The 14,788-nt window shown below is 40.2% G+C and overlaps 2 protein-coding genes across 7 annotated transcripts in view; one reads left to right on the top strand and one right to left on the bottom strand.

Moving 5' to 3' along the window:
* Positions 1-1,362, top strand: part of FHL2 (four and a half LIM domains 2) — a 62,745-nt gene extending 61,383 nt beyond the window's left edge. For all 6 annotated transcript variants that reach the window (XM_050333847.1, XM_050333848.1, XM_050333845.1 and 3 more), the window contains one exon: positions 489-1,362. In XM_050333847.1, the coding sequence (XP_050189804.1) occupies positions 489-640 (152 nt within the window). In that variant the 3' untranslated portion in view covers positions 641-1,362. The remainder of the gene's footprint in view (positions 1-488) is intronic.
* A 2,016-nt stretch (positions 1,363-3,378) lies between these two features.
* Positions 3,379-13,714, bottom strand: CUNH2orf49 (chromosome unknown C2orf49 homolog). The gene is made up of 4 exons (XM_050333851.1): positions 13,568-13,714; positions 11,490-11,656; positions 7,777-8,149; positions 3,379-4,922 (listed from the first exon to the last, which is right to left on the bottom strand). Exons 1-4 carry the CDS (start codon positions 13,706-13,708, stop codon positions 4,866-4,868), a joined length of 738 nt encoding a protein of 245 aa, XP_050189808.1. The 5' UTR covers positions 13,709-13,714; the 3' UTR covers positions 3,379-4,865.
* Between the last annotated feature and the right edge of the window lie 1,074 nt (positions 13,715-14,788).

Here is a 14,788-nt window from a genome sequence, read left to right as displayed (position 1 = left end):
GCAACTTCAATATCCCTCGTGATAATCTCCATAGCCCCAAACTTTGGAATCCTTCCTGTTCTTTATTAACCTGCTTCTTTTCTTGAAGCACTCTTCCTTTGTAGCTATGAATCAAGCCCTGATACAACCTGACAGACTTTTTTAATGATCTAAATGCACTTTTACAAAACAAAAAAATAACTTACTCAGATGCCATCAAATGTTCTGTAAAAAACTATGAGAATTGTGTTCAAGGGCAAGTGTTTTCCTTTTCTTCAGCTTTCTTCCAGTGCTATCCCTCAGAAGTTCATTTCTAGCATTATAACAGCCTCGCTCCCTAACTTAGCTGAAAGCAACAAAAGTATTTGGGGATGAAAATAAAGACGGCAAAACTAGCATAGTAACAAATGGATTTGTCACAATGACATTTTTTCACTACTCTCCATGCCAGTGAGGGGAGTCTGCATCTGTGCTTTGCTTCTAACAGAAGGCTTTTGGTTTTCAAACAGGACTCGGAGGAACCAAGTACATCTCCTTTGAAGAACGGCAGTGGCATAACGATTGCTTTAACTGTAAGAAGTGCTCTCTCTCACTGGTGGGTCGCGGCTTCCTCACAGAAAGGGATGACATCCTTTGCCCTGAATGTGGGAAGGATATTTAAAGCTCAAACTAAGAGGTGAGGAAGAAGGGAGGAAAGCCGTGCTTCCAGTATGTAGTCTGAAACACACGGATGTTCAGAACTAGCTTTGCCATTCTGTGTCTCGCTGTACTATTAACATTACTTAGCCTTTTTTATTATACTCTCCAAGTCTGGAGGGAAAACAACTTGAATATCTCCAGTAACAGTGTTGGTGTTTAAGATTTCTACAGCTAACAAAAACTGATTCAAAACCCAAGATGTAGAACCATTTGGCTGTTTTTGACACACATATTATTTTTCATGTTTGATTTTTTTTTCCTATCACTAAATATTCCAGTTACAAGGAAGTGATACAGTTCAAGGATTACAATGGCCACACACAATACATTCATAGGTGGATATTTAGGGTGAAACCTTCAGCCCACTGAAATCAACAGCAAATGCCATTCAATTCCAGTAAAGTGATGGTCTCACCCCAGTGTTCTTGAGCTATGTGACTAGTGTGTGCTGTCAAATCTATATAAAGACTGCAAAGGTAGAGTGTGCTTCAATGTACAGGGATTTGTGCCATGCCATAAAAAGGTAATGATAAAACAGTTGAAGTGGGAGTGTGTCATAATAGGTTCAGTTTATTGCACGACTAGCTGATCATTGTGTGAAGTACAAGTTCTGATTGACAGTGTCAGTATTCCATTAGTTGACATTACAGTACACATTGTATTTTTCAAAATAAAATAATTTAAAACAGAACTGTGATTGTGGTTTCATTGTATTTACATATTATTTACAAGTAAAATGTTCTCACAGTCTGAAGAAACACAACACATACAATCCTTTTTGCACCCAGTCATTGGGTGCGTGAAATTTAGACAATCCTCAGAAGGGCCCTGCTGATACAACATAGTCCTCTACTAACTGAAGTTGGTGGGAAAATTATCAGCAAAACTGTGTGTGTGAAAATACTGAACTGAGTGCAGCTGATAAAAATGTGTTCCTAGGCTCTAAACTCCAAACTATTTTTCTTCTCATCAAGCAAGGTCAAGACAACTCAAAAGACATTTATCTTTGCAAAAGTCAGCAGTTTAACTTCTATACTAGGGCATGCTTTAATTGTGTTCTGCATGGGGATACATAACAGCCTTTGTTGTAGCATTTCTGCTACATGTTTGCCACCGAGGCAACTGTCAGCAACAGGGTGCTGGCAGGACAATAAAATCAAAAGGAAACAATCCAAAGGAAGATAACTTTTGTCCCAAAGCAAAATGCATGAAAGATGGCCATGTTATGCAGTGTACAATCACAGTACACCTTCCAGATGGAATCCATCTGTGTCCAGCAAAAGGAGGAAAGAAATACGTCACACCTCCAACAGGAATCTTCAGATGTGGAAAGAAGATTTAGGAATATACTATTCTGTGTGTAACTTGGTAGGAAAAGTTTGCTCCTAGTTTCTGCCACCACTTTTGAATTTGTCTCTTTTTGTACCAAGTACAAAGTGCTCACAGGTCATTTCAATAAGCTGAATATATGCATCAGATCAGATTTAGTTTATTGCACACAATTTAAGGAACTTCACTGGCTGACATTTTTGAAGTGCCCACTGTGCTAACCAGAACTCAACTGAATTCTATCCTTTGGTGATTTCATTTTATGACGAAAGCTGTAGTAAATAGCCACAAAACTCCCTTTTATATTCACACCTCCCAAAGGAGGGCAAACACCTCACTTAGTCTCCTCTGGGATCTGGCAATCCCCCAGCACAGTGCAGCTGTGCCCTAGTGCTTTGCTGAGAAAAGGATTACTATTAGCTAAAGGGGTAATGCCGCTGTACTCAGTACTGGGGAGGCTGCACCTCAAATACTGTGTTCAGTTTTGGGCCCTCACTGCAAGAAAGACATTTTGGTGCTAGAGAGTATCCAGAGAGGGGCAACGGAGCTGGTGAAGGGGCTGGAGGTGAGCATTGCTTAGCCTGAAGAAAAGAAGGCTGAGGTGAGGTCTTATTGCTCTCTACAACTACCTAAAAGGAGACTGAAGCAAGATGGGCATAAGCCTCTTTTCTCGGGCAGCTGGTGATAGGACAAGGGGAAACAACCTCAAGTTGTGACAAGGGAGGCTCAGGTTGGATATTAGGAAAATTTTCTTCACTGGAAGTCATCAAGCACTGGAACAAGTTTCCCAGGGAAGTGGTGGAATCATCCACCACCCCTGGAAGTGTCCAAAACACAAGCAGACGAGGCACTTCATGATAGAGTTTAGTGGGTGTGGTGCTATCCAGGGAAGGGCTGGACTTGATAACAGAGGTATTTTCTAACCTTCATGATTCTATGAAGACAGTAAGAGCAGCATGGCTTGCACCTTGTCTCCCAAGTACTACAACAGAGGGCAAAATGGTCCTAGCTTAGGGGAAGGGCAGGTGAAAAATGGCAAGACTGAAAAGCATACCAGCCTAAAACCAAGACTGTTACCATGCAATAGCAGCATCATGCTATCATCCCAGTACAGCTCTGAATGTCCCTCCTTAACACATACCAACACACACGTGCTCCTAGAAACTGGAACTACATGAAATACATCCTACACTCTGGATCACTGACAATAAGCCAAGCACAAAACAGAATTCCTATCAGACTGTTACACTAGTGCAAGAACCAGCACTTCACATGAATACTACCTGCTGCTAAACCTGCAAAGTGGCTACTAAAATGAGCAAGCTTAATTACATCATAATTACATCATATAAACAAGTCAGCACTGCTTTGTTTGCTTTTAATTTAATTTATTTAAATAGGATAAGGCTACTTAAAAGACAAGTCTTTACATACAAAATGTACATTACGTTAAAGTTTGCTGTACTGAAGTACAAAAACTGCACAAGTGTTTAGTAAAAGGGAAACAGCACACTATTTCAAAACACACATTCTTACCATTTTACAGCATTCGAGAAGTGCATTTTATATCATAACAGTGAATGGAGTACTTCTGTAAAGTAATGAACTAAACTACAGGGGTTGGTTTCAATATAAACCAGTGTTAAAAATGTAAACAAGCTTTCCGATCACTACTGACAGCTTCTTTTAGTGGGTTATCTAAGAGGATTCAGAAGTCGATTTTTTTTGTTGTTGTACTAAGTCTGGGAGCATTGTTATTATTATTTACCATCCATATCTAAAACTGATCTAAATTGGCTTAATCCTGAGCCACTGAGTTTTAATAAAAATTTTCTATCAACTTAATTGGATTTCTGCCCTGTAAGGCACTACCAATAATTCAGATGAAACATCAAGTCTCACAGAAAACCAAAATCCATCTTAAATTATCAAAGGAAGGGAAAACAGCTTTGTGTATGTTTTCCAGAGTGCAATTACATGTGTTAATGCTCTCAAGGTACTTCTCTGTCTTCCTCTCCATGCCCCTCTCCAACTTCATAAGCTGAGAAAGCACTGGTTTCCATTCCACTGTTTTTTCCCATATTTTATACGCATGATTGTAACCAGGATAGCAACCAAATTTGCTACATTGGCAGTTTTACACTTATGCATGTATAAAATACACGTGTGTACTTAAGAGAACATGGTACTAATCCATTCACTATTTCCCCTCAAAGTTTCATATCAAACAGTCTAATAACATATTTCCATCTCTGCATTTCTTATTTCACATATCAAGAGAAACTTCAATTTGAAGTAATGCTGTTAAAATAGTTCATCTCTTATTACCAGACTAACTTGCACTGCAAATTTTACACTCCTGTGCTGTGCAACAAAAAGGAAAAAAATGTCTTGTAGGCCATCTTATCAGCAGAATGGTCAGTGTTCTCATGCAAATTAATTACCTTTTTAAAGCCAAGAAGGTTCTTGGGATCACTCTAAATCTCAACAGTTGTTTTAACTATTTAACCAGACATGGAACAAAACTGAACCTTAGTGAAACAACGTGTGAATCATAGTGATGTGGAAGAGATGAACTATAATAACCTTGAAAACTAAAAGTGGGGGGTTTAGTACAGTGTAATATCACCACCTGTTAAACAAGTAATTAACTACTTGGTGTACAAGAGTAGACACTCTTAAGGTTACTGGTGATAGTGACTCCAGATTTACAACATGGAACTGTTAAACTTGTTAAAGCTTCACAGCAATCTGAATCTCTGTAAGGTTAAAAAACAATTTTATTTAAACTGCTTAAATATACCTATCTATTTGAAAATATGGAAGTAATATTTATGTTTCAAGCACCATTAGCTACTTCATGGCCATGTAACATGCTGGATTTTCTTCTTTGCTTCCGTAGGCTTTAGATCACTCTGAAATACAAAGACATATATAAGTATTCTTAGACATACTGTGCAAATAGAAGTCAGTCATTCATCTGACCTATTCAAATCTGGTACTATTGCTGTACTCAGCTATAGGCTACCACAATAGCTTTCTATTGCCATCTCGTGGAGAAAGTTAAATATCACAGAACGTCTCTACAGAAGATAAAAAAAGAGCCAATGAATTTAACTACCTACAAATCATATATGTATTTTGGTTTTTTACTAACCTAAAATCAAATATGCAAAAATGTCTTTATGCAGGTTAGGAACAGGTACATGTTGGAGTTTCAAAACACACTTCTAAAGTTATTTCAAATCGTGTTCTTAAAATACTTGTTGAAATGGGATTGCATAAGGAAAAAAACCCAAACATACAACTAGGAAACCAATTTACTTTTTCAAATAGTAAAAGCATTAGAAAAAGAGAAAGAAAATTTTGTCTTCCCTTGTAATGATCTGGATAAAAAAAGATAAATAATCACCAAAGCCTAAGATGAACTCATCTTTCAAGCACCCCCACCCCAAGGAACCTGTAAAAATCAAGAAAATCTGAAGCAAAACAATGGGAGATGAAATGGTGAAATAATTACCTTTCATCATCTAAAATAATAACAAAACAAATCTGAAAAATTGAGCTTTAATAGCTCACACAAGCAGAATAAAGATAGGTATATGAGTTTTCAAGAACATTCTGCAACTCACTGCAACTCTTGTTTTTAAGAGTTTCACTGTTAGTTTATTTACAGCAATGCTCTGGACTGTGACCACTGAAAGGTTTAAGAGAATCAGACCTATAGATGGGAGGGATAATTCTGTGCTATTCAGCATGAGAAATTCAGATTTTCTTGAAAGACAAAGAACAGTCACTTGCTTGAAGAGAAAATTGTCACTAGTGTCATTGTACTAAAAATAGATCAGGCTTTACACTCTACAGCCATCTGCCAAGTACACTGATTCTTCCTGACTGCATCACTTACTATTCAATACCACATTCTTTAATTTCAGACAGTAAAGTACCATCCATAGAACACACTAGCCTAACTTCACACGTCTGACCCACATTAACCAAGGCATGACTGAACTTGCAGGTATTAACTGGAACAACCTAAACTGTGGCTAACGTAGAAAGGCAAATGTCAGAGGTCATAGCTTGAGTGTCAGTTATATAGTGGCACTTAAAAGTGCCATCGCTGTGTCTACAAAACATTTAAATGAAATATAAAGAAGCTGTGAGGTGTATACTAAACAAGTTTCAAAAGCTCTGTAGGTTCAGATCTGACCAATACTTGGAAGAGTTCTAAATACTAAAAGAAGTTAGTCATACAGGTAGCAGGAAACACACCTCTTGAGTGTAAATTTCATTCAGAGCCTCAGCCGTGATTCTTGTAAAAGCTGTTAAAGCTGTCTTTTACAATAGCCACTTTTAGGTGCTCATGTTTAACATGAGTCTGATGGAACCTAGCAATCCATGCAGCAAGGATATTACCTGCATTCTTTAATTAAAGGATTTAAAAGAAGATATTAACAGAAAGCATTTAATGATGGAATATTGAGAAAACAGAAGTTCAGCCTCTTGTCTTGGGAAAATTCTAATCAATATAACTGCACACTGCATATCTAAAGCTCCCCCTGCAGTTCAACTAAGAATACACATTTCTATTTCTTCCTTTGAAGCCCAGACTTATTTCAGATATTCTTGTACTCCAGTGGAAATGTGAAAACTCCCTCACTTGTATCATGAAGGAATACCACACAAATATAAAATTCATCCCTACCTCATGGCATGTTTTGAAGAGGTGACCCATTGCTCCTGCTCACTGACAAGCCCTCTAAGACTAATCACACCGCTGTCAAAATGAAACACTGCTCCATCTCCCCACCTGGCAGCTGCATTCAGGACCATTACCTACACCTTATAAGATAGGCCCTGCTGAATTCATAGATCCTGCCTCAGCTCTTCACTCATCCCTTCAGCTCATCGGCTTTGTTCTGCCCCACTCTGTAGGGTAGTTCTCTTGTATACACAAAATTTGTCTACAGCCAAATCTAACTTGCAGAAAGAAGGTACTTATTTACCTTTATGGTTAACATCTCACTCATCAGACTTCTACAAGAGAACAACACCCTTCTGTTCAGGATCTCAGCATGTCTTCCTCATTGCCCAAGTACTAAATTAAAATCCCGTCTCAAAACGAGCCCTCAACCTTTGGTGTCTCACCTCAACTGAGAGTTTGTTGTTTTGGCTTCTCATTCAGACCCACAGTCTAAGCACTCTCCAGATTAACACCTCCAGTTCCCTCCTCTAGCATGCTAATTCCTACGCAAGACTTTAAGCAGATGGCATTCTTCCTCTAAGGATCTATTCTATGGCTCTCAGCATCTCACTTCTGTTCCTGTAATATCTCTACTGTGACAAATAAAAGCTTGTCCTACTCAACCTTTCAAGTGTGATTGCTACAAATCATCTCATTTTTTCCTACTACAGAAAACAGATCACTTGTCTTCCCTCCACGGTTGTTCATGTTGTTCTACAATACCTGTTCTTTCTCTCAGACCTACCAGTAGAATTATTTAGTTGGTGTTTTATTTGACTGCTACCAGTACCACCTTAAGTTTTACCTACTTACTTATTTTAAAATTACGTGCATGTTTTCTACAGAGTTGCATCTCTCACACAGAAGTTTCCCATGGACAAGTGCAAAGTTCCCAAACCAGCTACACCTTCATCTATTTCTAAATACTCTACTATTCCTCCAAAATAAAATAATCCTGAAAGCTCTTCAGGTCCTGTAAGTTTCAACTAAAAAAAGCTGCAAAACAAGATACTGCACAAACGTACCGGCAAATCAGATTCCTCTTTTGGAACAGACCTCTTTAACTTCACAACAGTAGTTCCTGCTATTGGAGACAAAGGGTAAACCTTCAGACTATTCAACACACCGCTGTTAGTCTTTGAAATATTGTTCTGCTGAGCCTCACTATTTCTCACTCCCAGCTTAGTGTCCTCTGACAAACTGGAGGCTGAAATGTATGTTGAGGCATTTGAAGAAAGTGATAATCTTCGAACAGTGTTGGTGGTGCTTCCAGCTGGAGGAGGTTTCAGGCGATCAGCAGCTCCATTCTCTGTCTTCTTCACCTTTATGCTTGTACTTGTTGAATTGCCATCAAATACAATTAATGGCCGTTTCCTTAACCCTTCCACTGTTGTAACACTGAAAATACAAATCATAAAATTCTCAGAAACACAAGCTATACGATCAAAAAATAGCATATCCAAGACATGACTTGGATATGAAAATTATTTTAATCTTGTCTAAAGTAAGTATATATCCCAAAACACTAACATTAAACTCTGATCTGCTCCAAACTTAAATAAAAATACTTATATAAACTTACATATACTTAAATAAAAATAAAAAGCAACAAAAATTGCTTCCAAAATACCAAGGGGCAGGGGTTTGTGTGAGCAACAGTGTTCCTCAGCAAAGACAGTTGTGTGAGGAACTGTGTAGGCAAACAATTACAGTTGTACAACCAAAGACTCTATGCTTATACCACTGCAGCTCTTCCAGAGTAACTACAGAGATACGTGTTAAGTATTTCAAAAGATGAATATTTGAGAAAACATGTGCCGCCTTACCTACAAGAACAGCATCTAATATTCTGATAATTCCAAATTTCCCTGTTTCCACTCTTATTCAAAATCATACTGTTAAGATAGTCCAAAATATTGTCACACAAGGAATAAAAACATTAAGCAAAAAAAAGCACACCTCTTTTTAAAATAAGCTGTCTTTGAACAGGAACCCTAAGTGGATTTAATGACTTTTTTTTAATAGTTTCTGCCTTTAAGCCTATGTGTAGTCAGAGCTGGCCAATTCAGTGACACATGACAAGGAATATTACCAGGCTGATATCAGAACAGTATTATCAGAAAACATTTTGATTGTGAGAAAATAAAGTACAAAGTAAACATAACTCACCCTACATGAATTCAAAGATTTAAAAAAGCATTGCTCAAGAATGACAAAGAGAAATTGTTTGGAAAGTGCAGATTTAACAAATAAAAAACCCAAACCAGCACTAAGGTATATAATATTCCTGATCAGAAACTTTGGCTTTCAGTATACACTGACTGTTCAGTCACCTCATACTAAACAGATGAATAAAAGTTGAATTACAGAGTTTCAACGATTGAATATATTTGAATTTATTTGCAACTCTATGAATTTGACAATATTGATTTTAGATATCTCAACAGACTTCAAAATAAGCCACAAGCAGAGACTTAATCAGTTTGGACTTGGAACAACAATAGAATAGTAGCTGCTGATAAATCTCACATATTAAGAAATTGCACATCACTTGCACAATTTTCTGTCAGATCAGGGATTTCTTTAAAAAAATGCGAGTGGTCACAGTTTCGGAGTTCATAAAGCAAGACAAAGTTCAGCTCTTAGACCTTTTTCCCTGTCACCTTCCTTAACATAATAACATAATAAGTCTGCTTTTCCTATGGAGTCAGGGTTTTTTATATATTCAGACTGGTGAACAGTGGCAAGCTAGGAGCTAACTTCAATTCCTGGACTGTTATCTATTCTAAATTCAATTTTAGAACTGTAGCACTTGTACAAATGACATAATACAGGTAACATTCCCATAGAAAAATCTTGGGAACACTCCAAAAGAAGTTTGGATGCTGTACTGTCAAGGACTGTCACATCCAATTTTTAGATACATGTCTCACAGCACAACACAGAACATTGGGAGTGATGTTTGCTTCGTTTATATAAAGTACAGGCAGCTTAAATACTTCACAGTAGGACTCCTGTAGGCCAGCACTCTTCTGAGGGAGGACACCGATGCTCAGCAACTGCTGAAATCAGCCATTTTGGGGCTGTGTCCCCTCCTGCAGATCATCTTCTGTGCAACCTAGATTTCAATGCATATCTACATCTAATCCTGCTGCTTACTTTGAAGTGCATGGTAAAGAACAGCTACAGTGCTCCTAGAGACTGAGCGTTTGCAGGTGAGAGTCTTCAGACTTGATGACATTTCAGAAACTACTTATACACCGTGAGATTCTTATCATTCTCTTTCCTTCAGTAGGCAAGCTGATCTTACAGATCTACAAAATTAACTATCCCTGGACACAAATACTTTCTGAAATGCTTGAAATTGGATAGACTATGCTTGTTTTTATTTGGTATGATTGTCTGCAAACTCAAATATTCAGTAATAAGATATATAAACCATCATCTCTAACCTCAGATATTTGACTGTGTTACTGAAGTATAACATATTGCTTCAAATCAGTTGCCATATAGCAAGTCTTCTAGGACATGACATTAATCACCAGCAGTAAGACTAAACACAATATTCAACACTGATTTTTAAATTTCAGTGTGTTTTTACCTCCAATCTGTAACTACTAGAGGTAAGCCAACACATACTGAACCGTGCTGATCAAGTCTTCAAGCCTCATACTAATTCCATGTGATTTCCACAGAGAACTCATCAGAGTTCCCTTATTCATACAATCAATCAGTTTATCTGATTTCTAAAGTGAACTAACACCATGCCTAGTTCCCAGCTCCAACTTGCACATAACTTACAGCTTCAAAACATCTAAGAATTTTGATTTCATTTTAGAAACAAGAATGTCAAGTTCTACTTCCTCTTCTGTACAATGGCATTGTGTCAATTTTGTTTAAGTGGTGCACACAACTCTGATGAAAAGTGTAATATTCTAATATTCCAAAAAGACAACTGACCTTCCTTGATACAGTGTACTAAAACTGAAGTTTTCTCTGTGCAACTTTTACTTGCTGAAAGTGATGACTGTCTATTTCTCTCATTTCTCTAGGGTTAGTAATACTAGTAGGAAAAGATTAACTTTTGTAAACAGTACTTTGTCAACATATTTGTTAAGTATGAAAGAAGCAATAAAAGCAAAAACAGTAACTGCTGGAAAATCTTAAAACTGTTTAAAAACGAAACAAAAGACTAAGCCAGTGTGCTAGATGTTAAGTGCAAAGAAAATCAGACTGGTAGATTAAAGTTATCTCCTTATACTTACTGTTTTCTCAGCAAATATACACAGGTTTAACCATTAGTGCATTTTATTGTACCAAAACAAGAGCCCCTAAAGTTATTGTACATATAAACTCTGGATGAAGCCATTCTCCCACCTAAAAATTAACATTGCCTCTTTCTCCCAAAAACATCTAGCCTAGTACCTTTATTTCTTTGGACTAGATGACCATCAAAGGTCCCTTCCAATCCAAACCATTCTCTAGTTCTACATCAAGAAGCACTATAAGCTAAATATCATTACTAACATTTGGATAACAAAGCACTTATCTTTCCCTTTTTCCCGTTATTGCAGTAGTAGAATCTTTCACTTCGAAAACAGGAAACCTGACACAGCATTCTCTGGAAACTGTGACAACGTCCAAAAGCTGTACGAATTTTATTAATCAGGCAAACAAAGATTGAACTAAATGCATTGTCCTAAATTCTCCAGGTCTAGCCCAATAAAAGCTAACTTACCTTTTATTCTCACTTTTCAGGTCACTTTGCTGTCTCTTCTTTTCCATCATTTTCCCCCATCTACTTTTTGGTAAGTCACGCTGAGGCAGGGGAATGGCATGTTGAATATAGAGATCAGTGAGACCATCTTTGTCCATTTTCGCATCATTTTCAACTAATATATTTTTCTGTGGGGGACAGAAAAAGAGTTATTATTATAAGGACAAATTCAAAGCACAACCATCTTAGTAGCATAATTTATTTGTTCAAAATCCACTTTAAGGTACTGCTTTGGGCATAAATGCTAGAGTTTCAAAAGTGAGAGGGTGGCTGGGATGATCAGTTTGGAGAGGCCATGAACTGCCCAGTGCCAATGACAGCCTGGTCTCCTGCCTTCCTTCTGTGAAATTCCCTCGTTTTCCACAGAAAACTGTGGTAATCTGTGGATTACACTCAGTCCCTTCCTTCAGTGAGATGATGGAAAACATAGGATGTTTTGGTCAGTGCACAGTTTCTTTTTCCACCACCTGCAAGCGCATCTCTTTCATATGTCTCCTCACGTGCCTCTTCCTGTGTGCCCTTTGGAGTCTCCTGCCTCCGGTGTCTGCCCCTCTTCGTTACGTGCATTTGAGCATAGGTGCCACCTGCTCTAAATACTGGTGTGTGATGGGCTGTTTTCCATCAGTGTCAGAGACAGCTCGATGCAGCTGTGACTAGCACTGGGCATTTATTCACCTCTGCCCACACAGGTCAACCCTGCAGCCCTCCCCATCCAAAACCCCACAGGTTTTGCCAATAAAAGCAGTAGTAAAAAAAAAAGGAAAAAATTTTGATAGAGATACTGTTGATAGGTGACGTTTTCATGCTTAAACACACTTCTCTGAATCCAACCACAGTACCACAGCTCTTCTTCACGCTTCTAAAACCAGGTAACTAGAACATAACGCAGGTCACACTTGTGAATGTAGAGCTCTGCTTCCTTCCCCAGTTTCCAAAGAATAAGGGAAATAAGTTTAAGCTCAACATAAGAAAGAACTTCTTTACATTGAAGGTGGTAGACCACTGGAACAGGCTACCCAGGGAGGTCACGGAGTCTCCCTCTGGAGACATTCAAAACCCACCTGGATAAGTTCCTGTGCCACCTGTTCCAGGTGACCCTGCCTTGGCATGGGGGTTGGACTGGATGACCTCCAGAGGTCCCTTCCAACCCTAAATATTCTATGATTTTGTGAGATTTTTAGGAATTGTCAGTTTTACCAGAACACCAATTTTCTTTTCAATCATGTATAGGGCTGTGAACATTTCCTGGTACTTCCTGCCGGATTTATTAGAGGGAAAAAAAAACCTCCACTAACATCCTCCAAACTAGAGGTCACCAAAAGCAGATGAAGCCTCTGTCACTAATGTTTTTGGCAACACTTCATGGCTTCTGATGGGGGCCTGAAAGGTGTACATTTTTGTCCACACAGACTACATGGATGAGACCACATGAAAATTCTGACCTCATACAAGAACCTGAAACTTTGACTCCTATTGTTTCACACACCTAAAATTTTCAGGTAGAGCGGTAACAAGTATTTCAAATTACATCAACCAAACCTTTGTATGGTCCTAAACCGCTTAGAACTCACTTTCAAACTCAATTTCTTTTTTCAACTATTAAAAATTAATAAGTATTTAAGTAATGCTTTAGTACTTAAACATTAGCTTGACTGATTACATAGGCTGCACTTCCTTAATTCAAAGAATCACAGAATACTTAGGGACGTCTGGAGATCACCTAGTCCAACACCCCTGCCAAGGCAGGGGCACCCGGAGCAGGTTACACGGGGTATGGAACTGGAATCTTCAACACTGTAAATATCATCTTTCCACAGACAGTTTTACTGTAATGCAGACACTATGTCGATTTGGGCAAACTGCTCTTTAGCAGCCTCGGTGTTCAAACACAGCCTTTTGCAAACACGGACACATCTCCCACGCCACGGGCCTCCTCTCAGCAACTCCGTGGCCTACGGAGCACGGACTCGGGGGCTGCTCTCCCCTGAACTCCCCCTCAGGGGCCGCCGCTCCGGCCCGGCCCGGCTCCCCGGACCCACCTGCTCCAAGGTCAGCCGCAGAAATTCCTCCGAGAGCAGCTCCGGGTGCAGCAGCAGCACCTCCGCCTCCGAGCGTGCCGGTTCCAGCCGCTCCTCCTGGCGGTCCCCGCCGCCCGCCCGGGCCCTTCCCCGCGCCGCCATCTTCGGCCCCGGCAGCCCCTTCCAGGCTCCCAGAACGCCGCGCGCGGCTGGAGACGCGTTTCCAGAGCAGCCGCGCCGGGCGGTGGCGTCACCTTCTGGAGCGGGGCCGGGGCCGCGGGAGCGGGGTGTGCCCGGCCCGAGCGCTGGGGAGCGCTCGGAAACACACAGGCTCACACGGAACCGCAGGGTATCCTGAGCTGGAGGGGACCCGCAGGGATCATCGAAGTCCAATTCCTGTCCCTGCACAGGACAGCCCCGAGTCACACCATGTGCCTGAGAGTATCGTCCAAACGCTTCTTGAATTTGTCAGGCTTGGTGCTGTGACCACTTTTCTGGGGAGCCTGTTCCAGTGCCCAACCACCCTCTGGGTGAAAAGTCTTTTCCTAATATCCAACCTAAGGCTCCCCTGACACAACTTCAAGCCATTTCCTTGGGTCCTGTCACTGCTCACCACAGAGAAGAGATCAGTGCCTGCCCCTCCTCTTCTTCCTCTCACAAGAAAGTTGTAGGCTGCAGTGAGGTCTCTTCTCGGCCTCCTCTTCTGCAACAAGCCAAGTGACCTCAGCTGCTTTTCATAAAGCTTCCCCTCAAGGCCCTTCACTATCTTCATGTGCCTCCTTTGGACGCTCTCGAATAGCTTCATATCTCTCTTACATTGGAGCACCCAAAACTGAACACAGTGCTCAAGGTGAAGCCAAACCAAAGCGGGACAATCACCTCCCTCGACTGGCTGGCAATGCTTTGTGTGATGCCCCCCAGGACACGGTTGGCCCTCCTGGCTGCCAGGGCACTGCTGACTCACACTTGCCATCGACCTTGCCATCAACTTGCCATCGACCAGGAATCCCAGGTCCCTTTCCATGGCACTGCTTTCCAGAATCTCATTCCCCAGCCTGTACGTATATCCGGGATTGCCCCATCCCAGGTGTAGAATCCTGCACTTGCCCCTGTTAAACTTCATATAGTTGGTGATTACTCACCCCTACAATTTGTCTTGAGTCTCTCTGTAGGGCCTCCCTGCCTTCCAGGGGGTTAGGTGTTGCTGAAGAGGTCAGGTTATCCCCCAGCTGATAGTGTTGA

Source organism: Myiozetetes cayanensis, unplaced genomic scaffold (assembly GCF_022539395.1).
Source record: "Myiozetetes cayanensis isolate MyiCay16 unplaced genomic scaffold, myiCay2020 scf5-8, whole genome shotgun sequence".
Classification (NCBI taxonomy): domain Eukaryota; kingdom Metazoa; phylum Chordata; class Aves; order Passeriformes; family Tyrannidae; genus Myiozetetes; species Myiozetetes cayanensis.
This window is presented reverse-complemented; position numbering and strand designations above follow the sequence as displayed.

Excerpts from the sequence above, each read along its gene's own strand:
- CUNH2orf49 (XM_050333851.1), bottom strand. The coding sequence starts at position 13,708 with ATGGCGGCGCGGGGAAGGGCCCGGGCGGGCGGCGGGGACCGCCAGGAG. Across the intron at positions 11,657-13,567 it reads TGCGGCTGACCTTGGAGCAG|AAAAATATATTAGTTGAAAA; the intron begins GTGGGTCCGGGG and ends TGTCCCCCACAG. Across the intron at positions 8,150-11,489 it reads CTGAAAAGTGAGAATAAAAG|TGTTACAACAGTGGAAGGGT; the intron begins GTAAGTTAGCTT and ends TTGTATTTTCAG.